Here is a 25516-nt window from a genome sequence, read left to right as displayed (position 1 = left end):
ATGTGCCGTGAGTGCTCTTGTGCTCAGGTCCTGCTTGCAGGTTTCCAACGATAAAGATCTGGTTGGCCACTGGTGAGAACAGGATTCTGGGTTACATGGGGCATTGGCCTAATCCAGGAAGGCTCCTGATGTTCTTATGTTGGTCCAGGAAAGCCTGGGTAAATAGGTAAGTTTTGCAGAGGTATTTATAAGTCATGACTGTCTCTAGGAATCTAGAAGGACAATCCATAGGGTGGGTGCTATCACCAAGAAGGCCATGTCTGTGCCATCTCAAGGCAACCATCTGCTTGTTGTGGAATGATGATCAGGGTGTCTCCTCAGAAGATCTTAAAGACTGGCTATGCCTGGACTAAGAGACGCAGTCTACTAGGTATCCAAGAATCATAGAATTATAGAGTTGGAAGGGACTCCCAGTCCAACCCCCTGAAATGCTGATCCCAAGAGGCTTAGAGTTTTAAAAATGTCAGTGTTGAAACATTGCTATTTGGTAGCAAATAGGCTTTGAGGTGGGCGCCTTCATGGACACAGGCATTCCGCAGCTCCCACCAGCCAAAGTGATGGATTGAGTTAAATGAGAGAAACGTCTCTGTGGACAGATAGCAGCCAGGATTTTACTGTGGTAATAAGATGCAACCAGATGCAACCTGGAAGTGAAACCCTCTCCAAGGCACAAGCCAGGAAGCAGCTTTGGGGCTGCCCCTTCTACGTGCGAGTCTGTGGTGAACGGAGTGTGCAAACACGCACATCTTCCATGCACCTGGAAATGTGGCAAAGGAGGGTGTCGGGGGAACTGGACACTGGCCGCTGTGTCCAGGGAGGTAACCTCATCCGGAGGTGCAATCTGCTAATGAGAAGTTATGCAGGGGGAAGAAAGCGAGCAAGTTCACACCTTTCCTCTGCTTCTGCAGGACCCAGCGGAACCCGGATGATGCAAATGTGCTTTGCATAAGTACAACCAGCTGGAAGAAGCAGGACTGTAGCTGTGAGGGAGAGGAGGTGCTTTGCTTATGCCTGGCCCAGAACTTGTCCAAAGGCCAGGAGCCTACCCTGGCTGGTGGTTAGACAACAAGGCCTCAGAGCATGTGTGAAAAGCGCCCTTTCTTCCCCCTGGCTATTGGCATCCCAGATCACAAGACTGATTTTATATGCACCCCCCTAGCACTTGAATACATTTTGCTGTGTAAGGCTGCAGGTCAAAGAACCAATGAGGAGCTAAAACTGTCACTCTTGCCTGGCCTGCTGTCCTCACTAAGCCCCAGGGCAAGTCCTTCTGTCCCCCACCTTGAAAAACATGTTTATTGTTATTTATTTAAAGCCTGTCTACCCTACTCTTAAGGGACGCAGGTGGCGCTGTGGTTTAAACCACTGCGCCGCTTGGACTTGCCAATCGGAAGGTCGGCAGTTTGAGGATCCGTGACGGCGTGAGCTCCTGTTGTTCGGTCCCAGCTCCTGCCAACCTAGCAGTTCGAAAGCACGTCAAGTGCAAGTAGAAAAATAGGTACTGCTCCAGCGGGAAGGTAAACAGCGTTTCTGTGCACTGTTCTGGCTTCATCAGAAGCGGCTTAGTCATGCTGGAAAAACTGTCTACATGACCTGGAAAAACTGTCTACAGAAGCAGACAAATGCTGTCTCCCTCAGCCTGTAAAGCGAGATGAGCGCTGCAACCCCAGAGTCGTTCGTGACTGGACTTAACTGGACTGTCAGGGGTACCTTTACCTTTACCTTTACCTTTACCTTTACTCTACTCTTTAGTTTCCATGAGCGGCTTGCCAAAATCAGTATAGTGGTACCTCAGTTTTCGAATGTAATCCATTCCGGAAGACCATTAGACTTCCGAGGCATGTTTGAAAACGGAAGCATTTATCCAAAGGCCTTTTTGTTAGGCATTTCAGGTCAAGATTTACCAAAAGAGAGGAATTTTTTTTTCATGTATGCTACAATTGCTACTAGGATATTGCTAGCACAGAGATGGAAAAGTCCTGAAATCCCAAAAAAGAAGAATGGCAAGGAAACCTGATGGAATACGCTGAAATGTCAAAATTAATGGAAAGACTTTGAGAAAAAGACAATAAAGACTTTAAGAGACTGGGAACCATTTATGTTATATTTACAGAATCAATGTAAAGAAATGGACTCACTTGCAGGGTTTGAATAAACACTTGCAATAATAAAAAAAAACAAATGTAGAAATAGAAACAGGATGTTAAAATAAGAGAAGAATAATTATTTTAATTTTTTTAAAGAATAAGAAATAACCAATAAGCAGGGAAAGACAATATGCCAAAAAAACAGAAAAGGAAGTTGAGGGAAGTCACCAGGAGGGCGGGTTTATACTGTACAGTGGTACCTCGGGTTACATATGCTTCAGGTTACATACGCTTCAGGTTACAGACTCCGCTAACCCAGAAATAGTACCTCAGGTTAAGAACTTTGCTTCAGGATAAGAACAGAAATCGCGCAGCGGCAGCAGCAGGAGGCCCCATTAGCTAAAGCGGTGCTTCAGGTTAAGAACAGTTTCAGGTTAAGAACGGACCTCTGGAACGAATTAAGTATGTAACTAGGGGTACCACTGTATTTTGTTTTTGAAATAATGATTGTGATGATAAAATTGTAAAAATTGAATAAAATTATCTTTAAAAAAGAAAGAAAATGGAAGCACTTACTTCCAGGTTTATGGTGTTCAGGTTCTGAAATGTTCATCAACGTTCAAAAACTGAAGTGCCACTGTAGCAGGGAGCATTACTTAAACATGTGTGTTACTTGCCTTCTTTAATTCCCACCTTGCACTTTTGATTTGGTTTAGTATTTGCATGCCAAGAAGGCTGAGCTCCTAGTAGATCATGCGAAGATAACAAAGAATTGAAAAAATAAAAATAGCAGTACTGTCCATCTTGGTAAGCAAAAAAAAAAGGGGGGAGCAGTATTCAACTAAGTTTTACTCAGAGGCGATCCACTGAAATTAAGAAACACAACTAAGGCCCATTCATTTCAGTGAGTAAAATTTAGTGGAATGCCACCTAAACAATGCAACAAATGAACACAGGTTGCTGTCAACCCATGAGCCTCAGGCACTTTGCAGTCCTACCACTGCTTCTGCAGTCTGCAGTGCAAAACTGATCCCAAAGAGGAGTCAAACTGGACTCACAACCCCAATGCAAACAAGGGGTACTTCCAGACTGTTGCCATTTTCCGGTGGGATCCCATCACATATCAGCAAAATTAGGTTGGGATAATATAGCTGCCTGGGAGGTTTCACACAACAAGCCCTCTTCCCCCAAAGATCAGACTTTTTTTTTTTTTACAAAAAGAAAAGTTATTGGGAAATGTCCTGGATAGTGTGGGATAAGACTTGACACAAGGCCATCTAACATCTCCTGGCCAACAGATAAGGATGACTGCTCAATAAACAGGCCATCTGGGAAAAGCTCAATAGCTCCCCTAAGGGAAATTCAGCTTCCCTTGTTGCAAGATTTGACTTCTCTCCTCCACGTTTTCCTCCTCCATCTCTCCTCTTTTCTGCTTAAGCGGTTTCCTCTTCCCGCTAAGCCACATTGAAAGGAGAGGTATTCAATAGTTAATGCACCTCCAGCTGCTGGGATCATTATCTGGGTTAATTCAGGCATTGTTTGTGGAGTGATTCAGCCAGGATTCTGTTGAATCCCCCTTGAAGGCTGGAGCGGAGGCAGCTTTCTCTCTTTTCCCCCCAGGAAGACTGAAGACAGCTTGAATGAGGCATCACAGCCTGTGCCGGGTCCATTCAGCCTGGAGGCACGCCTGGCCAGAGTGCTTCGGTTATTGTACTGTAATAACAATTAAAAATGTGTACACACACACACACACACACACACATTCTTAACCTGAAACTGTTCTTAACCTGAAGCACCACTTTAGCTAATGGGGCCTCCTGCTGCCACCACGCTGCCGGTGCACAATTTCTGTTCTCATCCTGAAGCAAAGTTCTTAACCCGAGGTACTATCTCTGGGCTAGCAGAGTCTGTAACCTGAAGCGCATGTAACCTGAGGTACCACTGTATACACATTTCCGAGCACAATTCAAAGTGTTGGTGCTGACCTTCAAAGCCCTAAACGGCCTCGGTCCAGTATATCTGAAGGAGCGTCTCCTCCCCCATCGTTCTGCCCGGACACTGAGGTCCAGCACCGAGGGCCTTCTGGCGGTTCCCTCACTGTGAGAAGCCAAGTTACAGGGAACCAGGCAGAGGGCCTTCTCGGTAGTGGCACCTGTCCTGTGGAACACCCTCCCACCAGATGTCAAAGAGAACAACAACTGCCAGACTTTTAGAAGACATCTGAAGGGAGCCCTGTTTAGGGAAGCTTTTAATGTTTTAAAATAATTGTATTTTAATATTCTGTTGGAAGCTGCCCAGAATGGCTGGGGAAACCCAGCCAGATAGGCAGGGTATAAATAATAAATTATTATTATTATTATTATTATTATTATTATTATTATTATTATTAATCTACTAATCTCAAAAGCAATGCAAACTTGAACAGCATACACTGACAAAACAGCAACAATCGTATAACTTACAAGGCACCACAAAATATATCAACCATCCGAAAAGATATAACTCAAGACCATTACGAAACCCAAATGCATCGATGGCTACTAAGCTGGAGGCAATAAATGTATATGAATACCAGTTGTTGGAAGCCACAGAGAGGGTGAGTGACATTGTGCTCAGGTCCTGCTTGTGGGCTTTCCAACTGGGGCATCTGGGTGGCCACTGTGAGAACAGGATGCTGGACTAGATGGACCTCTGGCCTGATCCAGCAGACTCTTCTGATGTTCTGATGCATTTTGACCTTGGTCTTCATCAGGAGTCTCTGTACCACATACCTAAAAGCTATTTGGTAGAACGTCAAATTGTTGTTGTTGTTTAGTCATGTCCAACTCTTCGTGACCCCATGGAGAAGCACTGTCTTCCACTGCCTCCCGCAGTTTGGTCAAACTCATGTTGGTAGCTTCAAGAACACTGTCCAACCATCTCGTCCTCTGTTGTCCCCTTCTCCTTGGTGCCCTCAATCTTTCCCAACATCAGGGTCTTTTCCAGGGAGTCTTCTCTTCTCATGAGGTGGCCCAAGTATTGGAGCCTCAGCTTCAGGATCTGTCCTTCCAGTGAGCACTCAAGGCTGATTTCCTTCAGAATGGATAGGTTTGATCTTCTTGCAGTCCATGGGACTCTCAAGAGTCGCTTCCAGCACCATAATTCAAAAGCATCAATTCTTCAGCGATCAGCCTTCTTTATGGTCCAGCTCTCACTTCCATACATCACTACTGGGAAAACCATAGCTTAGAACGTCAAATATAACGATACAAACAACAAGCCAATTGTTATGCATACATCTGGGGCCAGGCCAAGAGTCCAGGGGTGGTTCATTAGTGGAAATAATTTAAGATTCTTGCTCCGCTTGGGAAGGGCAGCTTCCGCTGAGAGCCAACTTGGCTGGATCACATATTAATTGACTTGTGTGGGGCACTCAAAGGCTAGATAAGCATTATGTGGGTAATAGCCCCAATTGGTGGTGTTATTTCCATTTGTATATATTACAATTGGTTTAATGTTTGCGTAATTTTATATTTGCTTCTCTGCCAAATGGCTCTTATGCCACAGAGCACAGAAGAAGATGCATTTGGTCTAAATCCCTTTGGGTTTCTGTTCTAATCTGGAGTTACATCTGTTCAGATTGTCAGGATTTTGTCAGAATACACCAACTGCATTTGAATTATTTTGCTTTCGATATTAGCAGATACACACTTGTTTGTTTTTACCTGTTAAAAAAGTAAAGGTACCCCTGCCCGTACGGGCCAGTCTTAACAGACTCTAGGGTTGTGCGCTCATCTCACTCTATAGGTTGGGAGCCAGCGCTGTCTGCAGACACTTCCGGGTCACGTGGCCAGCGTGACAAGCTGCATCTGGCGAGCCAGCACAGCACACGGAACGCCGTTTACCTTCCCACTGGTAAGCGGTCCCTATTTATCTACTTTTTACTATTTTTATCCCAATTGGTTTTTTTAAAAATCACACCTTCAGTTTGTTGGGGTTTATTTCCCTTTTTATTTTGGTACTGCTAGGTTTTCATACTGTGTCAGAAAATCCAAGAAAAGTGTTTCACCAGCCTATTGCTTGATCTGGCTATTCATATGCTACTTTTTTAAAAAAAACAAAAAAAAACTTTTTCTGCATTATATTTCTTGTACAACGCTTAGAGCTGAATGCAGTTCAGTGGGATATAAATTGTTTAAATAAAGAAAATAAGTAAAAAAGGCATACACACTCTGGGAAGCAAACCTATTCCCAAACCATTTTCATTTTCAATTAAAATCAAACGATTTGCGGAATTTTGCAGCGGTTTCAATGATAGGAGCTGCAAACTTCATGCCACAGGGTCTTATGCAGTCTCATGAAAAGTGCTTTGTTCCTGCTCAGCTCCCAACTCGCAGGCAAGCAATATGTTATCAAAGTACCGGTGGCTGCAGGCTTGCAAGAAAATCATTTTGCTGTATGGTAGGTGGTAGGATAGCAGTGCGTGCTTTAGCTGAGATTCCTGCATTGCAGGGGGTTAGACCAGATGACCTTTGAGGTCCCTTCCAACTCTCAGATTCTATGAATCTTGGAACACACACTCCACCCTCAAAGCAGTTCCACTGTAAAATTTGTCCCTGGCTAGGGTTTTATACGCCGTATTTATTTATTTTATACTTTCCTATCAAGTTTTTTCTGCCCTGTTTTCCCCTCTGAAAGGAGATGCTCAAAAGCAGCCAGCAAATAAATGCATTTATTTTATTTGTGGCACTTATATCCCACCTTTTTCCCCCTCCAAGGAGCTCATGGTTCCTCATTTTAACCCCCCCTACAACAACCCTGTGAGGTAGGTTGGGCTGAGAGGCAGCGCCTGGCCCAAGGTCACCTACTGAGCTTCACGGTGGCTCAGTGGGGGGATTCGAACTCTGGTCTCCCAGCTTCTACTCCAACACTCTAACCCCTACATTGCATACCTGCAAACCTGCCCTGCTTCCCACTGCCGTTTGCTTCAGCTGGGCTGCAGCGACCCAAGTAAATTTTTGCTCATGACGTCATTAGGGTATTCAGCACTTAACAACAGCAGCAAAAAATAAATAAATCACTTGGGTCACCTCAGCCAATCAGATTAAATCTTCAGCGCCTGGTCCTGCTGGTTGCGTAAACCAGCCCTAAGACGCCAACACTCCCCCCCCCGCAAGAGGGGAATGAGCTGCTGCCAAAGCGGATGATTTAAGGAATTTTTGCCTAAGCCCGATGCTGCGGGTTTAAGGCCTTTGTGCTGCTAGCTGTGCAGGGGGAAGAGGGGTCACATTGCAGAGAAACTGGAGACTTGTGTATTTATTTCCCAGCAAAGGTATCTGTGCCACACAATCCAGCCGCCAACAATAGACCCTCGGCCTTGGATGCACTTCCTCAAGCAGGGCCTGACACTGTATCTTCACCCTACACATGTGCACACACACAAACACACACAGACACACAAACACACACCCCTGCATGTCAGAGGCAGAGGATGGATCTGGCCCTGTCTTCCTAAGGAGGTGGTAAGACCTCCCCCCACCAGTGCTTGGCGAAGGAGTGAGAGCCGAATGCTTTGCATGCAGAAGGCGGCCATCGGCTCAGCTCCCAATATCTCCAGGTAGGAATGGGAGAGACACCTGAGTCTGGAAACCTGGAGAGCTGCTGCCCATCAGTGTAGGTACTCTGGAGATAGATGCTGAGAACACAGCAAACAGCCTTCTATCGAATCAGACCATCGGCCCACTTAGCTCAACACTGTCTCCATTAACTGGCAGCAGATTTCCAGGGCCTTGGGCCCAGGATCTTTCCCAGCCCGACCTGACCGTGTTGGGAACTGAACCTGGTGCATTCTTCCTGCAAGGCAGGCACTCTAACCACAAAGCAACAAGGGCCCTTGCCAAAGGCTCCGGCTCAGGATTGGTTCCTTAGGTTCCCAAGTGTGGGGCGTAGCCTGAAAGAACAGCCAACTGCAGAGCGGGAAGGGACTCCGAGGGTCATCTAGTTCAACCCCATGCAATCCACGGAATTACAGCTAAAGAATCCCTGGCAGACAGACAGCCAATATCTGCTTTAAACCTGCAGGTCTACCATTTTCTGAGGTTGTGTATCCTTGTAACTCATGGAACTTTGAAGTGTCAGGCATAGCTCTAATGGCTTTAGCCCAAACGTAGCAGAGTTTTCCTGCACAGCGAAGAAGCTAGTTGAGGTGGAAATGACTAGTCAGCTAGACTCAAAATAACTATTTACAGGATTTATTAAATGTGCTAGCATTCCTAGATAACAGAGTTGAGTGCTGGTCGTTAACCAATCAGAGTAAGTAGTTTCTAGGTCAAGCAGACCTTGGCTTTCTGCCAAGAGTAAATTGACACTGCCTTGAGTTAATTGTGTGAAGCCAGAATCTGTAAGTTTTCATGAGAATCAATTAACAGAAACTGAACAGTAACGGCATAGCCACTGACAAAAGCACACCTTGAATCTTGTCGCTACGCAGTGAGGCCCTAAGAAAGCAAATGTCCGTTTTCAAAATGGGGGTATGTCCCCTTTTGCAGTAGTGTTTCTGCAGGCATCAGAGAAACACACAGCCCCTCTTGCTGTGTTTCAGCACAGTTACTTACCCAGGGAGAGGACCTTCTTGGCAATGGCACCCTCCCTGCAGAGTACATTTCTGAGCACAATTCAAAGTGTTGGTGCTGACCTTTAAAGCCCTAAATGGCCTCGGCCTAGTATACCTGAAGGAGCGTCTTCACACCCGTTGTCCAGCCCAGACACTGAGGTCCAGTGCTGAGGGCCTTCTGGCAGTTCCCTTCCTGTGAGAGGTGAGGTTAAAGGGAACCAGGCAGAGGGCCTTCTCAGTAGTGGCGCCTGTCCTGTGGAACACTCTTCCATCAGATGTCAAAGAGATAAACAACTATCTGACTTTTAGAAGACATCTGAATGTAGTCCTGTTTAGGGAAGCTTTTAATATTTGATGAATTATTGTATTTTAATATTTTGCTGGAAGCATCCCAGAGTGGGTAGGGAAACCCAGCCAGATAGGCAGGGTATAAATAATAAGTTGTTGTTGTTGTTGTTGTTGTTGTTGTTATAATAAATTCTTCTTCTTCTTCTTCTTCTTCTTCTTCTTCTTCTTCTTCTTCTTCTTCTTCTTCTTCTTCTTGTTGTTGTATGTCAAGGAAATAAAGAACTGCACAACTTTTAGAAGACACCTGAAGGCAGCCCTGTATCGGGAGGTTTTTAAGGTTTGACATCTTGTTATGTTTTTAAATGTGCTGGAGGCTATCCAGAGTGGCTGGGGAAACCCAGCTGGAAGGGTGGTGTATAAATAATAAAATTATTATTATTAATATTAATATTTCAGGGGTGCCCACAGCCCACCCCCGAAACACACATAACAAATGCTTGAGGACTTTATATGGTCCACGTTTTAAAGTGAGCTGACCAGATTTGCAGCTCCATGACCAGTACATGGCTTGAAATGCAGACTGCCCTTCACTTTTTGCACTGCTCCAAATTTTGCAGGATAGTTCTCGGTTCAAAAACACACTGAAATGCATAGGTTAGGTTAAAACACATACACAAATCCACATTTTAAGGCAAAATATTAAAGCACGTTTTCATGCTTTCCTTAAAAAATAAATACAGTGGTACCTCGGGTTACAAACACTTCGGGTTACAGACTCCGCTAACCTGGAAGTAGTAGCTTGGGTTAAGAACTTTACCTCAGGATGAGAACAGAAATCGTGCGGCAGTGGCATCGCAGTGGCAGCGGGAGGCCCCATTAGCTAAAGTGGTACCTCAGGTTAAGAACAGTTTCAGGTTAAGAGTGAATATTAATACCAAGGCAGTTTTGATATTTGTGGACGCGGAGAAAGCTTTTGACAATATTTCCTGGAGTTTTATGAAGAAGAACCTACAGCGGATGGGGGTTGGTCAAGGTTTGGAAATGGTATAAGTGCAATATATTCTGAACAAAAGGCCAAACTAATTGTTAACAATGTGGTAACGGAGGAATTTAAGATAGAGAAAGGGACACGACAAGGTTGCCCAATTTCCCCATTGCTTTTTATATCGGTCCTGGAGGTCCTCTTAAATATGATTAGAAGGGACCAATTGGTTAAGGGTATACAAGTCGGAGCCAAACAGTACAAATTGAAAGCATTTGCAGATGACTTAGTATTGACATTACAGGAGCCAGAATCTAGTACTAAAAGAGTATTGGAACTGATTCAAGAATTTGGTCAGGTCGCAGGATTTAAGCTGAATAAGTTAAAAACTAAGGTTTTAGAGAAAAATCTAACAGTGATTGAGAGAGAGAGGTTTCAGAAGGAGACAGGCTTAACATTGGTTAAGAAAGTGAAATACCTGGGGGTTAATATGACAGCTAAGAATGTGAATTTATTTAAAGACAACTATGAAAAATGCTGGACGGAAGTGAAAAAAGATTTAGAAATATGGTCAAATTTGAAGCTTTCATTGCTAGGCCATATTGCTGCGATAAAAATGAATGTATTGCTAAGAATTTTGTTTTTGTTTCAAACATTGCAAACTTTGGATAAAATGGACTGTTTCAAGAAGTGGCAGAGAGATATTTCTAGATTCGTCTGGCAGGGCAAGAAGCCTAGAATAAAATTTAAAATACTAACGGATGCAAAAGAAAGAGGTGGATTTGCCCTGCCAGACCTTAAACTTTACTATGAATCAGCCGCATTTTGCTGGCTGAGAGAATGGCTGCTTCTTGAAAACACAGACATTTTGGACCTAGAAGGTTTCAACAATGTATTTGGGTGGCATGCATATCTGTGGTATGATAAGGTCAAAGCACATAAAGCATTTAAAAACCATATTGTCAGGAAAGCATTGTTTAATGTCTGGACAAGATATAAGGACCTACTTGAAAATAAAACCCCAAGGTGGTTGTCACCGATGGAAGCGAAGGCTCAGAAAAAGCTCAATATGGAGGCCAAATGGCCGAAATATTGGGAAATTCTGGAACAAGAGGGAGATAAATTGAAATTGCAGAGCTTTGAAAAACTAAAAAACAAAGTGTGAGATTGGCTTCATTATTATCAAATAATGGAGGCATACAATTTGGACAAGAAAATTGGCTTCCAGGTGGAAAAATCAAAATTGGAAACAGAACTGTTGGATCCCAAAACTAAGACTCTGTCAAAGATGTATAACTTGCTGTTGAAATGGAATACTCAGGATGAAACGGTGAAATCTGCTATGATTAAATGGGCACAAGATGTTGGACATAACATTATGATGGCTGACTGGGAACAGTTATGGACCACAGGTATGAAGTTCACGGTATGCAATGCCTTAAGAGAGAATATAATGAAAATGATATACAGGTGGTACATGACACCAGTCAAGCTTGCAAAAATCTATCATTTTCCCGATAATAAATGTTGGAAATGTAAAGAAACTGAAGGTACATTCTTTCACCTTTGGTGGACGTGCCCAAGGATTAAGGCTTTCTGGGAGATGATCTATAATGAAATGAAAAAGGTATTTAAATATACCTTTCTGAAGAAACCAGAGGCCTTTCTCCTGGGCATGGTTGGCCAATTGGTGCCAAAGAAGGATAGAACTTTCTTTATGTAAGCTACAACAGCAGCAAGAATACTTATTGCAAAGTATTGGAAGACACAAGATCTACCCACCCTGGAAGAATGGCAGATGAAGGTGATGGACTATATGGAACTGGCGGAAATGACTGGCAGAATCCGAGACCAGGGAGAAGAGTCGGTGGAAGAAGATTGGAAGAAATTTAAAGACTATTTACAGAAATACTGCAAAATTAATGAATGTTAGAATGATGTCGGAATGAAGTTAAGTAGTTTTAGCAGCAATGTTACAAAGGAGTATGTAAAAATGGATTGTTAACAGGTGAGAATCTAAAGTTATAATATATTAAGATAAAGGATGAAGATAAAAACAAAGAGGGAAAGGATTTGCTGAATTAACTAACTGAACTGGAATACAAAAAAGGGAGGTGTGAGGAGGTCAGGGAAACAAGTAAATGAAAGACAAGACATGGAAAGATTGATTTGTTTTTAATTGTTTTCATTTTTCTGTATTTTGTATTTTCTCTTTTCTTTTTCTCTTTTTCTTATTTTTGTAACCTTTTCTGAAACTTTAATAAATATCATTTAAAAAAAAAAAAAGAATGGACCTCCGGAACGAATTAAGTTCGTAACCAGAGATAACACTGTTTAAGCAGATTGGTGTGGAAACCAGAATGAGTTGGATTTGTGAATAAATAAATGAAGTAGACAAAGGCCTGAGACAGATCTGTCCAACCTTTAACACATGCCAGCATTAAAGGGTTTGTGTGATTGTGAAAAAAGGATTTCTGTAATTCTCAGTTCATCTATTCCTTTTGCAGATTTTTTTTTTAAAAAACCAAGATGCTGGATTCTCCTGTCCTTATTACCTAGATTGTGGAGTTAGTGCAAAACTTTTCCAGTATCAGAAAGCCTGTATATTGCAGGGGGAAAGTGTAGAATGTGGGGCAAAGAAAATGTGGTTTTCTTCGAAATTCAGCTTCCATTTTAAGAAGCAAGTTTTGAGCCCTCTCACAACAGAAATCTGTTTGTTGAAACCTTAGCAGGCAGAGAAGGGGAAGAATTACCGTATTTTTCGCACCATAGGACGCACCGGACAATAGGACGCACCTTGTTTTAGAGGGGGGAGAACAAGGGAAAAAAATTCTTCCGCTCTCTGCCCAGCGCCCCTTCAGCGAAGTGGCAGGAGGCGCTGCGCAGAGAGGGGGAGAATTTTCCCCCTCTTGTTTTCCCGCTCTAAAACAAGGTGCCGTTTAAGGTGCGTTCAGACGGCTACCTTGGAAGCCTGGAGAGCGAGAGGGGTCGGTGCACACCGACCCCTCTCGCTCTTCAGGCTTCAGGTTCCTTTCGACCTGCTCTTTGGGGCTGGCGGGGGGAAGCCCACCACCAGCCCCAAAGAGCAGGTCAGGGAGCAGCGGAAAGGCGCAGCGGAGAGGCTGCTGCCATAGTCACGCGTCACTTCTCCAGCCGGGAGAGGGTCGCGGGGGGCAGCTTTAGCCCCGCGCGCGCTCTCCCGGCTGGAGAGGCGATGTGCGGCTATGGAGGCTCCTGCCATAGCCGCGCGTCACCTCTCCAGCCGGGAGACGGTCGCGGGGCTATGGCGTCTTCGCTCCATAGGACGCACACACATTTCCCCTTCATTTTTGAAGGGGAAAAGTGCGTCCTATAGAGCGAAAAATACGGTAGATGTTCCAGTGATCTGGGAACCATTGCTGGTTTCCCTTCCCATAACCAGCAGCAGCAGCACAGAATAAATTGTGCAAAGCAGCAAGTCACAGGATACATGACGCAACACCAGAGGAGAATATTAACATGTGCGGAAATTATGTAGGCCTCAGAGTGCAGCTTTACTTGTCAGTGTGTTTGAATTGCACATAGTTTTAGTGGGCTGGGCTCGCTCAACCCTTGCGGGGGCATCTAATTTGGGATACGTGCATTACACCTGCCAAATATTTAGCAGCGAGATGGTGAGGAGAGAATGCAGAGAGGTCCTCCAACGGCAACATCCACCAGCTGTGTCCCCATTTGGAAATGGACCTGCCACAGTTACACAAGCACGGCTCTCATCCAGCCTAGACTGCCGCAACGCTTTCTACATGGGGCCGCCCTTGGAGAGGGAAACAGACCCACTGAAATTAATGGACATAATTAACTTAGGTCCCTTCATTCCATTGGGTCTAGTCTGAGTAAATCTTAGTTGGAGACAACTCTCTGAATTGATTGGACTTGGCATGAATATCAGAGGATCCAGCATTCTGCAGCGCAGAGTGTTCTGCTTATTGTATCTTCCAGACACAGCCACTGATCTCAGAGACTCCATGCGGCAAGGGACACCCATCATGGCTCAATTCTTCCCCTATCCCTGCATTCAGTCACTTGCCACTCAGGAGCCAGCCTTCTAAATCCTTCAGCAGCCAGCAAGAGACCGCAAGGGACTCAGTGAACCATTTCCCAAAATATATATAAAAAATTGTCCAGTAGCACCTTAGAGACCAACTAAGTTTGTTCTTGGTATAAGCTTTCATGTGCATGCACACTTCTTCAGATACCATTTATTTCCCTTTATTTTTATTTTTTTTTGAAAAAAAAAAGACTTCCCCTGTCCCTCACAGTCTGTCAGAAAGGGACCTGGTTGTGGGTCTAAAAGTCACAGCAGCAGCCAGGCCACTTCCAAGCTGCTGAGTCTGCAAACCGAACCGCATTCCTGAGCCCCAAACCAGGGCTAAGGGGGAATGAAAGGGCCGGTGCAATTAACCAAATTACAAATGGAGCCATCAATTTTTCCTAACTGCAGCCTGTTGTGGTGAGTCAGCCAGGAGGAGTGGGGCCAACAAACCAACTATTGTTCCTGACAGCCCCTCTGTCGCTTCACATCATAGACAGGCAAGCAGGGACCAAGACCGCTTGAACTCCATCACCATCTTGAGACAAGAGAGAGGAATGGGAAAGGACAGGATTGTGTCAGGCAGGTGTGGGGTGTTCTGTCTGAAAAGGTCGACGCTGAGCTTTGGAAGGTTTATTTAATTATTACGTATACTTTCATCCCACCCATGATCTCCATCATCGTTTTATTACATACCCTTCACCCTGAGGTGGGTTACAACTATTTAAAATATCGTGACTATTCAAATATCCGAAGGGCTGTCACATGGAATGTGGAGCCAGCTTGTTTTCTGCGGCTCCAGAGGTGAAGACCCAAACCAACAGATTCAGATGGTAAGAAAGAAGTTTCTGAATAGACATTGGGAAGGACTTTCTGACAGTGAGAGCTGGCCAGAAGAACAGACTCCCTCGGAAGGTGGTGGATTCTCCTTCCTGGGAGGTTTTCAAACAGAATCCATCTGTCAGGGATTACAAGGGGTTGGACAAGATGAACCCTGGCACCCCTCCCAACTCTACAATTCTATGATTCGATAATCCATGAATATTCATAATTAAAAACAGTTGAAACATATTCCATTCACAAGAATGGAATATGCCACAGGTCAGGGTATATGTTCAGCATTTGCCAGAAGCTGTGTAGTGAAGGGGCCAGGAACACCACTGTGTGTGCATGGAGTTCCGCACTTTAGGGGCCGCCACAGAGAAGACCCTCTCTTATCTTTACACCTGGGAAAGATTGTAGGGAAGGAGGTGGTCTTTCAGGTGTGATTTCAGAGGATGTTACAAATCAGTTAAAATACAAACACCTAAAACAAAAAAGCCCAAGTCAGACGGAGCAGATAAAACGTACCTAAAACCAACTGGAGATCAGCCTTAAGATCATCTTGAGGAGCAGACCTTACAACAACAGATACCAACACTGGCAACCCAGAAGAAAAGCACAGGTAAACGGATATAGTAGGCCTTAACCTGGTGCCAAGCTGCCAGCAAAGTCAGTTGCAGCAATTCCTTCCAGGAGAGCAATCCTTCTGGAAACCACAGGAGAGAGTGTTTTTGTGCTTGGATCCTGCTTGCTGGTTACCTGTAGGCATCTGGTTGCCCACTGTGAGAATGGGATACTAGAGTGGATGGGCCATTGGCCTGATCCAGCAGTATTGTTCTTATGTTCAAAGCTGTGGGGCCACCACAGATAAGGCCCTGTCTCATGTCACTCCCCTGATGCATCTCCCTCAATGGTGGGACTATGAGAAGAACCTCCCCCACAGATCAAAGAGTCCAGGGAGGGCAGGCTGATGCAGGCTGTGGTGCCCTTTAGGTCATGCTCAGTGCCTGAGGCTGGCTGCAGCTGGGGCTTGTCAGAGGCTTGGCCAAGCTGAACTGTGTGTCCACAGAACCTCACAGCTGTGTGGAAGGCACTTTCCTTCTTGGGCAGAGGAAGCAGATGCCAGAGGAGCAGCACAGATTTGGAAGGAAGAGATACTTAGAAAGCAAAGCATTGCCTCAGCATGGGAGGCACATTAGGGACCGATGGGGAATTCTTTCTGGATGGCAACAAGCCAGAAAAGTAAACTCTGTGTGAAGGGAGGAAGGGATGGAGGAAGGCATTTGCCCAGTAACCCTTGGGAAAGCTCAGTGCTGAGAAGAGTCTCAACCCTCCCTGCTTGGAGCAAGAGGCTCACAAAGATCTTTCTGATTGAACGACAAGGTTTTGGGGGTTCTGAGAGCACCCACAAGTTGGGGAGATTCCACAGCAAGGAGGACACTGTGCCAAGGTGCAGAGTCATACCACAACATGAGACTGTGTCCAGTTCCGGGGTCACGAGGTTCTCAGGGGAGACAGTCAATGTCTCAGTCAACCAGAGAGCATTCAGCACCTTGGAGAGCTCCAGGAAGCCCTGCTGAGGTGGCTATAGGAGATGACTCTGTAGGGAGCTGGAGTCAACTCAAGTATTACTTAGGCCAGCCAGGCCCAACCCTGGAGTTCCAGATGGTTAAGATTAGCAAAAACATCCCATGAAGGAAAAACAGAGCAGCGGTCATCATCCAACCAGCAGAGCAGACAGAAATCCCTTTGCAGAGCAGACAGAAATCCCTTTGCAAAGTGGGGAGAAGAGAACAGTGGAAGGACTGGCCAAGCCAATGGGCCTGCTGCAACGACCCACATTTTCCCCTAAGGAAGAGTCAGTCAGATCTTCTGGGAACTAAGGTGGGGAAGGATCTCTGCCTAGTGCATGCAGGTCTGATGGGAAATGCAGCAAGGCCTCCCCTGATATGGCAGTGATATGGCAGGATGTTCAGAAGGAGACAGTCCTTTAAGGATCCTTGTCCCAAGCTGGTTTGCAATGCTTTAAATGTAGTGGCCCGCCCTACGAAATGGGCTCACAGACTGGTAAAATTCGTACAGCATCACAGGCTCCGCTTCGGGTCAAGAAGTTAGCAGCTGTGTTTTGGCTTAGTGAGGCTTTCCCAATATTTTTCAAACGAAGCCCCTGCAGCGATCCAATGTTGTAGTAACTGCAGCATGTCTGACTGGAGTAAGGAGAATCAGCTTTTTTGTTCTCTCCAAGAAAGGGCACTCAGGTTCTTGCAGGGACCTGACTGAGCTGGCCAAAGGTGGTCCTCTCCGCCTTCAGCTCCAAAGGTGCATCCAGCATCACTTCTGAACTGCACTTCCTGACTTTTCAAGCGGTGTTCAAAACCATCTGAGATGGAAGAACAACTTGCTCCCTAAGTCTTTGCCTCAACAAGCACAACCAGGCATGTGCTCAAACCTCTACAGCAGTAATAATAATTATTATTTTATTATTTGTACCCTGCCCATCTGACTGGCTTGCCCCAGCCACTCTGGGCGGCTTCCAATACCATAAGACACACCCGCAAATAAGCTGCACCATTAAAATTCAAGGCTTATTTGCGGGTGCTACCCACCTCCTGCCACTACCGCCCTGAACGGGGGACGGCCGGCACTGGTGCTTGGTACCCTGCTCCCCAAACCGATGCTTGGTTCTGAGTGCACTGTGTGCCCACCTCCTGACACTACCACCTCCTGGCACTACCTCCCCAAGCTAGCGCTGGGGGAGGCTTGGGACCAGCGGGCGGGCTGTGCACCGTTGCCCCGCGCTCCCGGGCTGCTTCCTGGGGGGGGGGAGGAGCCATGCTGCTTGGCCGGCAGCCTCCCTCCCTTCCCACTCCTTATGGAGGCTCAGAGGAGGCTTGGGAAACGCGGTCGGGATGGGTGCCGTTGTCCCGCACCCCCAACAGCTCTTGTGGGCAGCTGTTTATGCCGCGATACTGTAAGGTTGTGAATATAAGCCACACTTTAACTTTTCACAATCAGAATTTGGGGGGGGGGAGCGTGCCTTATATTTGAGCCAATACGCTATATACAAAAACATAATAAAGCATTGCAAAAACAGTAGTTGCAAAACCTTATTGGGCCAACATAAACTCATCCCCACTGCCCCTTACCCTAATATGTTAAAAAAGCATCATTCAGAATCATCGTATGCAGAACCCAATACAACAGTGCAATAAAATTTAAAACAGTAACCATTTATTTAAGATCCAATTAAAACTATGTAGTTTTATTAAGTCAACCACACTGGTGAACTCAATCTGGTGATACCAGCTTTTCGAAGCCATTTGCACCTTCTGTCCCCCCCCCTTCCTTGTTAGTGCCCTGCTAGGTAATCCCACCACCTGCTTTGGGACCCACTGTTCTATAGACACCCACAACAGCCTTTGCCAACCTGGTGCCCTCCAGCTGTGGTCCAAAATATCTGGAGGGTCCCAGGTTTATAACAGGGTGACTGAGGGGGCTTCCTGTGTTTGAAAACCATGACCCCAGAGGAATCCTATGCACCCTTTATGTCACTGCTTGGCTTCCCACCTACTCAAGGTCAGTTTGGGATCTCCTTCGTTGCACCAAGAAACTGCAAGAGAAAGCCAAGACAGCTTCTGGCACAAAGCTTAGCATTTCTCCATAGGGTCCTGCGGCATCCTGGGCCTTACCTCCCTCTTGAGGGCTTCGCTCTCCACATGGCGGAGATTGTTCTTCGCCTGCACGTAGATCTCGGCCGTGTGCTGAACCTCTGGGGGGTTTGGCGCTGGGTAGCCAGGAGGAGGAGGGAGCACCTTGGTGTCGGGGGGCGGGGGAGGCGCCGGGAAGTTTGGAGGTGGGGGTGGGGAGGCCTCACCCCCCTTCTTGCTGTTCCCGGGGGCGAGGTCGGGGTTCAGCATGTCCATGTAGGTTTGCATATCTGTGATCGTCGTACCGGGAACTCCTGGAGCAAGGAGTCAGAGGAGAGAGAGACAGAGAGCGCAGACTGAAATATTCGTTGAAATTTGCAATGCTGTAAAACAGCCTTTGAAATACCCTTTGACATTTGCAGTTTACAGACGGTCATTTACCCTTGCTAGATTCAACATGCTGCCATCTGCCTTATTGCAAGGCAGATTCGAGGGTAAACCATACGTGGAACGAGTCTGCCCCTGCGGCTTGATGGAGGTAGAAACTGTCTTTGTTACGCTGCCATTTCTACGGGGACATACGCTCGGTATTTATTACCCCTGCTATGCAAAAATCTCCAAATGAATCCAAACTTCAATGTCTAAAATCCTTGGTAGACCACAAGGATCCTGAAATCACATTAAGGGTAGCCAAATTCTGTGTGGTTGCCATAAAACTTAGGGAACAAGCTGTGCTATCATAATTATTAAGGCCTTAAATGATAATTTTAGGTTATATGTCAGTGACTAAGTTTTAATTTATATATTTTTAACCGTTGCTGTATCTGTATTGTCCCTGTTATACCTAATTGCAAATTCAAAAGTATCCGTACTGTGTTTTATGACTTCCTTGATATTGTATGTGGGCTGGAACTGGTCTGTGACCGAAATAATAAAATTCATTTGCAGTCCTTTGAAATATCCTTGGAAATTTGCACTTCTCCACATTTTGTAGCAGAGGTCTCCAAAAATGGGTGCACAACATATGGGAGACACAAGATGAGCCCTGTTAGGTCCTCCTAACTCCAGCATCCCTGCAACTTTCTACAGTGTCCAACCAGAAACATCCAGGAAGCCCACAAAGCCTGAGTTGTCTTCCCCAGTTGTCTGTCTCCAGCAGGTGCAATTAGTGCAAGATTGCTTTGGCTCACCTTTGAGCCTGTGTGGCTTTAAAAGGGAGGACCAGTGTCCTTTGCAATGTCCTTATTTGAAATTCTTTTCAAAAGAAACCATAGCTGCTTTGGGAAATGCGGGCATTGCTTGCTGCTGTGCTGGTAATGTTATCTAGCAGGGCTGGCAAGGAGGCACAAATCTGTGCCACAAGGTGGCGCTCTTCCCTTGCCCCTGATCTGGCCAGGATGATAAAAAGGTCTGGAAGCTGAGCCTTAGGAAGGACAGGTTGAGGGAGTTGGGGATGTTTCGCCTAGAGCAGAGAAGACTGAGATGAGAAATGTGAGCCATCTTCAAATATCTAAAGAGCCATCACATGGAAGGTGGAGAAAGCTTGTTTTCTGCTGCTGCTCCACTGGGAAGAATCAGAACCAGTGGATTCAAATGAGAGGAAAGGAGATTCCAACTAAACCTTTGGAATAACTTTCTGACTGTTAAGAGGCGTTTAACAGTGGAACAGATTCCCTCCGAAGGAGGTTGATTCTCCTTCATGGTAGGTTTTTAAACAAAAGTTGAACGGCCGTCTGCCAGGGATTCTTTAGCTGTGATCCCATCCAACTCCACGATTCTACAATTCATTGGAGGTTTTTAAGTGGAGGTTCGGTTTTTTCCACCTTTTGTCATAAGATTTTGTTGAAGCTTTTTCATGGTAAAATAAGATCAAAGAAAACTAATCTAAAATTTTAAAAACAGAGAAAGAAGAGCAGAGGTTGGGTGCTCATCTGTCAGATATGATCCAGTTGAGATTCCTGCATTGGAATAGGTCCCTTTTCTGTAGTGGATCCCCGTTTGTAGAATGCTCTCCCCATGGAAGTTTGCCTGGCGCCTTCATTATATATATTGTAGGTGCCAGGCAAATGCATTCCTCTTCAACCAGGCCTTTGGTGGATTAATATTCTACAGTCTTTTAAATGTGTCTGTGCGACACAGGGGTTATTGCTTCGTGGTTTCGATTTGATTGTTCACTTGTGTTTCATGCATTTTATTCTGCGAACCACCCTGAGATTTTTAGATGAAAGGCGGCATGTAAGTTTGATGAATAAAAAACAAATAGATCAAACTCTGCAATTCGATGGTGCGATGAATTAACTCCCCCACCCCTGCTGCCACCTCCCACTTCTTCCCAAGAGCAACTTTGCTACAGATGGCGAGTGGGGAAGGGCGAAGAAACCCCAACACACACACACACACACACACACACACACGTGTGTGTAAGGGATACTCACTGCAGCCTTGACTGTTCCTTTTCTCCCCGGTGCTAGACTGGCTGGAGTTGCAGGAGTCGTAGTTGGAGAGGGTGCTGCTGGGGGACCCGAGGTCAAAGTGGGCCTGCGGGGCAGACATGGTGGTGTTGGGCGACGACATCCCAGAGTCCGGCTGCTTGAACTCCAGGTCCGTCGAAGGATCCCGCGAAAGGACCCTGTGCTCCACACTCTGCAAGCCACAGAAGCGTCAGTTAGAGGTGAGTAAGCAGCTCAGAGAAAGGGGCCACTCCGCACCAGGCCACGCTCAGGTGGCCCCCTCCTCGAAAACGGGTCCGCCTGGCTGATTGGGTGGTTGAACTTCTATCCCCACCTTCTGTCCTCCAAGGAAGTCTGGGGGGGGTGCGTGGTTCTTCCCCTCCTCATTTGTTCCTCACAACAACCCTGCAGGATAGGTTAGTCTGAGAGGCAGTGACTGGCCCAAGGTTGCTCAGTGAGCTTTGTGGCCGTGTTGAGGTTTCGAACCCTGGTCTCTCCCAGGTTCTACTCTGATGCTCTAACCCAGGGATCCCCAAACTAAGGCCCGCGGGCTGGATAAGGCCCAAGTGACTTGTTTATCCGGCCCGCGACGACCCCTGCCACCCGCTCTTACCAGTGCTGTGCTGCGCGGCTGCGCACTTCCGGGTTAGAGGAGCACTGGAAATAGCTTGTGCACATGCACAAGCGTTATTTGCACATGTGCAAGCATTATTTTCTGTGCACTTCCGGGTTGGAAGTGTGTTGAAATAGTGTGTTTGTGTATGGGCACGCGCTCCCCCGCCCTCCAGCCCACTACATGATCGACGCTGGAGATACCAGCCCGAGGCGCGGTAAGTTTGCTGACCCCGCTCTAACCACCAGACCACACTCCCTGTGTCTGCATGCAAAGCAGGGGCTCTGTCCCTGATTTCAGGGTCCTCCCTGGCCCAGACAGGGGACAGGCCAACTCTTGCCAAATTGGAGAGGCCTTCCCTGGCAAATCATGGGTAAGAATCCCCCCCCAAATGATTTTTATACAGCACCACAAAGTTGCAATTTCCCCAGTTTATTTATTCATCTTATTGCATTTATATCCCACCTTCTCTCAGGGTGGTGTACACAGTACTTTTCCTCATCTTTATTCTGACAACAACCCAGTGAGGTAGGTCTTCCTCATGGCTGAGTGGGGGTTTGAACCCTGGTCTTCCCAGTTCCTAGTCTGACCCTCTAACCACTACACCACACTGACTCACTTGCATCAGTCCCTGACAATGAAAAGGCAGGGTATAAATACAAAGACGGTGATGATAAAATGAAGCAGAAGCCAAGACCAAAAGCCTTGAGAGCTGATGCTGAGGTAAAGTTTGGAGAACAGAAGGATGGCTTCAACTGGGGATTAGGGGGTTAAAGCCAACATGGAAAAGTGGCTTTTGAAAGGCGGGGAGAGAGGGAGGAGGCACCACCTGGGGATTCCTGAAGGGTGTTTCAAGAGACCCCTTGATTTAGGCCGGCTGGCTCCCCTACCCCACTCACAGGTTTTCCACCAGGCTGTAATTCTGCATCACATCTTTCCCAGATGCGATGCCCCAAGCTAACACTTGCCCTGGAGACTCCTTGGCACATCCCACAACAGACACACACACACACACACACACCAGGACACCCCCCCTTGCTTACGTTGCCCATGATCCCAGGAAAGCCCCTGGTCCCCTTGCTCGGCTCTGGCGCAGCCCAACCCTTCGGTCTGACCTCCTTGGCATGAAGGAAAGCATAACACAACAGCACTGGATGAGTCCCCGGGGGGGCTGCTGAGTGACAGCAGCCCTTCTGCGAGCCCTGCTTGGCATCATTAGCCCGGCTGCCCTGGGTAACACACCAGCTGCCAGCCTCCCATTGGCCTCCTCCGGCTGCTCAAGAAATATTTTTGTCCTCCCAATGGGGAGGCAGGGGAGCTGTGAGAGTGGAGCTGTAGGAAGGGAGAGCCTGCAGGGAGGGAGGGAGGGAGGGAGGGAGGGAGGGAGGGCTGTTCCATGCACCTGAAGTCACCCCCATGCAACACACACACAAAATGGCCCACAAAGGCAGAACGATGATCTGGTGTAAACTCGGCTGGCAGAGTCCGTATCAGAGGAGTGCAAGTGCCTATCTGCATCTGGTTCTGCCGAAGAACCTCCTAGGGCTCAGGAATGGTTCAGATGGGCTGTGCCCATCATTTCATGACTGTCACACTCATAGGAGCCAACTCGTAGAGGCCTAGGAGGTTTTGGCCCCCCCATAAAATATTTGAGGGGGCTGCCCCTCTCCAAGGTGATGGGCATTGTCACTCAAATGGTATGTGTCCACAGCATCATGTGATCAACTAAGTGGGGCAGCACTTGCCTAAGGGCCACCCCCCATATTTTATTCAAGTTGGCACCCCTGGTCACACTTCATGATTGCCAACATGCAGTAGTGGTTAGAGCATGGGTAGGCAAACTAAGGCCCGGGGGCCAGATCTGGCCCAACTGCCTTCTAAATCTGGCCCGCGGACAGTCTGGGAATCAACGTGTTTTTACATGAGTAGAATGTGTCCTTTTACTTAAAATGCACCTCTGGGTTATTGGTAGGGTCTGCCTGGTGTTTTTACATGAGTAGAAAGTGTGCTTTTATTTAAAATGCATCTCTGGGTTATTTGTGGGGCATAGGAATTTGTTCATCCCCCCCAATATAGTCTGCCCCCCCAACAAGGTCTGAGGGACCAGCCCCCTGCTGAAAAAGTTTGCTGACCCCTGGGTTAGAGTTTTGGAAGACCAGGGTTCAAATTCCCACTCGGTCATGAAGCTTACTGGGTGACCTTGGACTAGTCAGCCTACCCCACCTCGCAGGGTTGTTGTGAAGATAAAACACGAGCCCCTTCAAAAAGAAAAAAGAACTCTGCGCAATGCCTTGAGCTCCTTGGAAGAAAGGTAGGGTATAAATGTAAAAGAAAATGAAATAAAGAAATGGACGGGTGAAACAGCAATCCCTGTTTAAACATGTTGTTGTTCCATGTTCATCCCTTGCCGTTCCAAGAGAAACCATTCACTGCAACTCGTGAAAAGAAATATGGACTCAAGTGTTGCCTAAACTGGCCCTAAAAACAGCTCCACATCTGCGCTGAATGCACCAGGGTCTGGTGACGCATTACCCATCAAGAACTTCTGAAAACCTTCAGCATCCAAAGAAAAAGCCCATTTCCCCATAGTCAGACCCCCCCCCCAAATCTGGCTAATAGGGTTCAACAGGTGGCATCCCCCTCTTTCAAACTATTATTCCCCTCCAAAGTAAGCTACATCCCAGAGTTAACTGCCCCTTTCCCAGGCTCCTTCCACACCAAATCCCTTTAGCATTGCTTGGGTGCTGTTTTACGGAAATAAGGAGCAAAGCTGAAACGTGGGTTCCACAATTAACATAATCCAGCAATATCCTTCCCTCTGGTGAACATTCTTTCCATGATGATTGCACAGCAACCTTAGGTCTCCTGCAATGTTAAGTGGTAGCTTCCTCCTTGCAACTTAGGCCCTATTTATTGCCTCCTGTTCAGTGTGATGGGGGGATTTTAATGCTATGTGATCCAGCAATGTCCTTCCATCTAGCAAAGGTCCTTCCAAGATGACTACACAGTAAGTACTCGGCACCTCAGGTCCCCTGTAGTGTTAATTGAGAGCTTCTTTCTTCCAGCTTAGACTCCTTTTTACTGCCTCTTATTGCATGTGACGCTGGTGGCACTGTGGGTTAAACCACAGAGCCTAGGACTTGCCGATCAGAAGGTTGGCGGTTCGAATCCCCGCGACAGGGTGAGCTCCCGTTGCTCGGTCCCTGCTCCTGCCAACCTAGCAGTTCGAAAGCACATCAAAGTGCAAGTAGATAAATAGGTACTGCTCTGGAGGGGAAGGTAAATGGCGTTTCCGTGCGCTGCTCTGGTTTGCCAGAAGCGGCTTAGTCATGCTGGCCACATGACCTGGAAGCTGTACGCAGACTCCCTCAGCCAATAAAGCGAGATGAGCACCGCAACCCCAGAGTCAGCCACGACTGGACCTAATGGCCAGGGGTCCCTTTACCTTTACCTTTACCTATTGCGTGCAATTGGGGAGTTACGGACAAGGAGCCAGTTAATTGTTCCTTGCATAATCTCTCTCAATGGCCCTTGTCATTACTGCCTCTCCCTTTTCTCTCTGGTCTCACTCTTCCCCGTCAAAGCAAGCCAGCTGCCCGCATGGCCTGATTCTCACCATGTTTTCCACCGTGCGCAGGTACTTGGCGCAATGCAGGTGCCCATTGTAGTCTGCAAGGTCGGCCGCCGTGTAGCCATCCTGGTCGCGAATGCCCAAGTTTACACCGTTCACAACGAGGATTTGACAGCACTGAGAGGAGAAGAGAAAGGCAGTCAGCCCACGGGAGGAAGGACCACCACCAAGCCTCGAAAGGCTGCCTTCTTCTCAAGCTATGACATGCCAGAGATTCATTTGTTCTGGCCCAGAGCTGCCTCCTTTTGCAGCAAACCTCCAAAGTTCCCTTTTATGAACTGTAGGGGGTTGGACTAGATGACTCTTGGGGTCCCTTCAATTTTACCTGGAGATAC

General features: G+C 46.7%; 1 protein-coding gene across 2 annotated transcripts in view; it reads right to left on the bottom strand.

Moving 5' to 3' along the window:
- Window positions 1-25516, bottom strand: part of ESPN (espin) — a 113829-nt gene that overhangs the window by 48040 nt on the left and 40273 nt on the right. For both annotated transcript variants that reach the window (XM_053400443.1, XM_053400444.1), the window contains exons 5-7: window positions 25167-25298; window positions 20923-21130; window positions 18530-18801 (exon numbers count right to left, since the gene is read on the bottom strand). In XM_053400443.1, coding sequence (XP_053256418.1) covers window positions 18530-18801; window positions 20923-21130; window positions 25167-25298 — 612 coding nt within the window. The remainder of the gene's footprint in view (window positions 1-18529; window positions 18802-20922; window positions 21131-25166; window positions 25299-25516) is intronic.

Source organism: Podarcis raffonei, chromosome 8 (assembly GCF_027172205.1).
Source record: "Podarcis raffonei isolate rPodRaf1 chromosome 8, rPodRaf1.pri, whole genome shotgun sequence".
Classification (NCBI taxonomy): Eukaryota; Metazoa; Chordata; class Lepidosauria; order Squamata; family Lacertidae; genus Podarcis; species Podarcis raffonei.
This window is presented reverse-complemented; position numbering and strand designations above follow the sequence as displayed.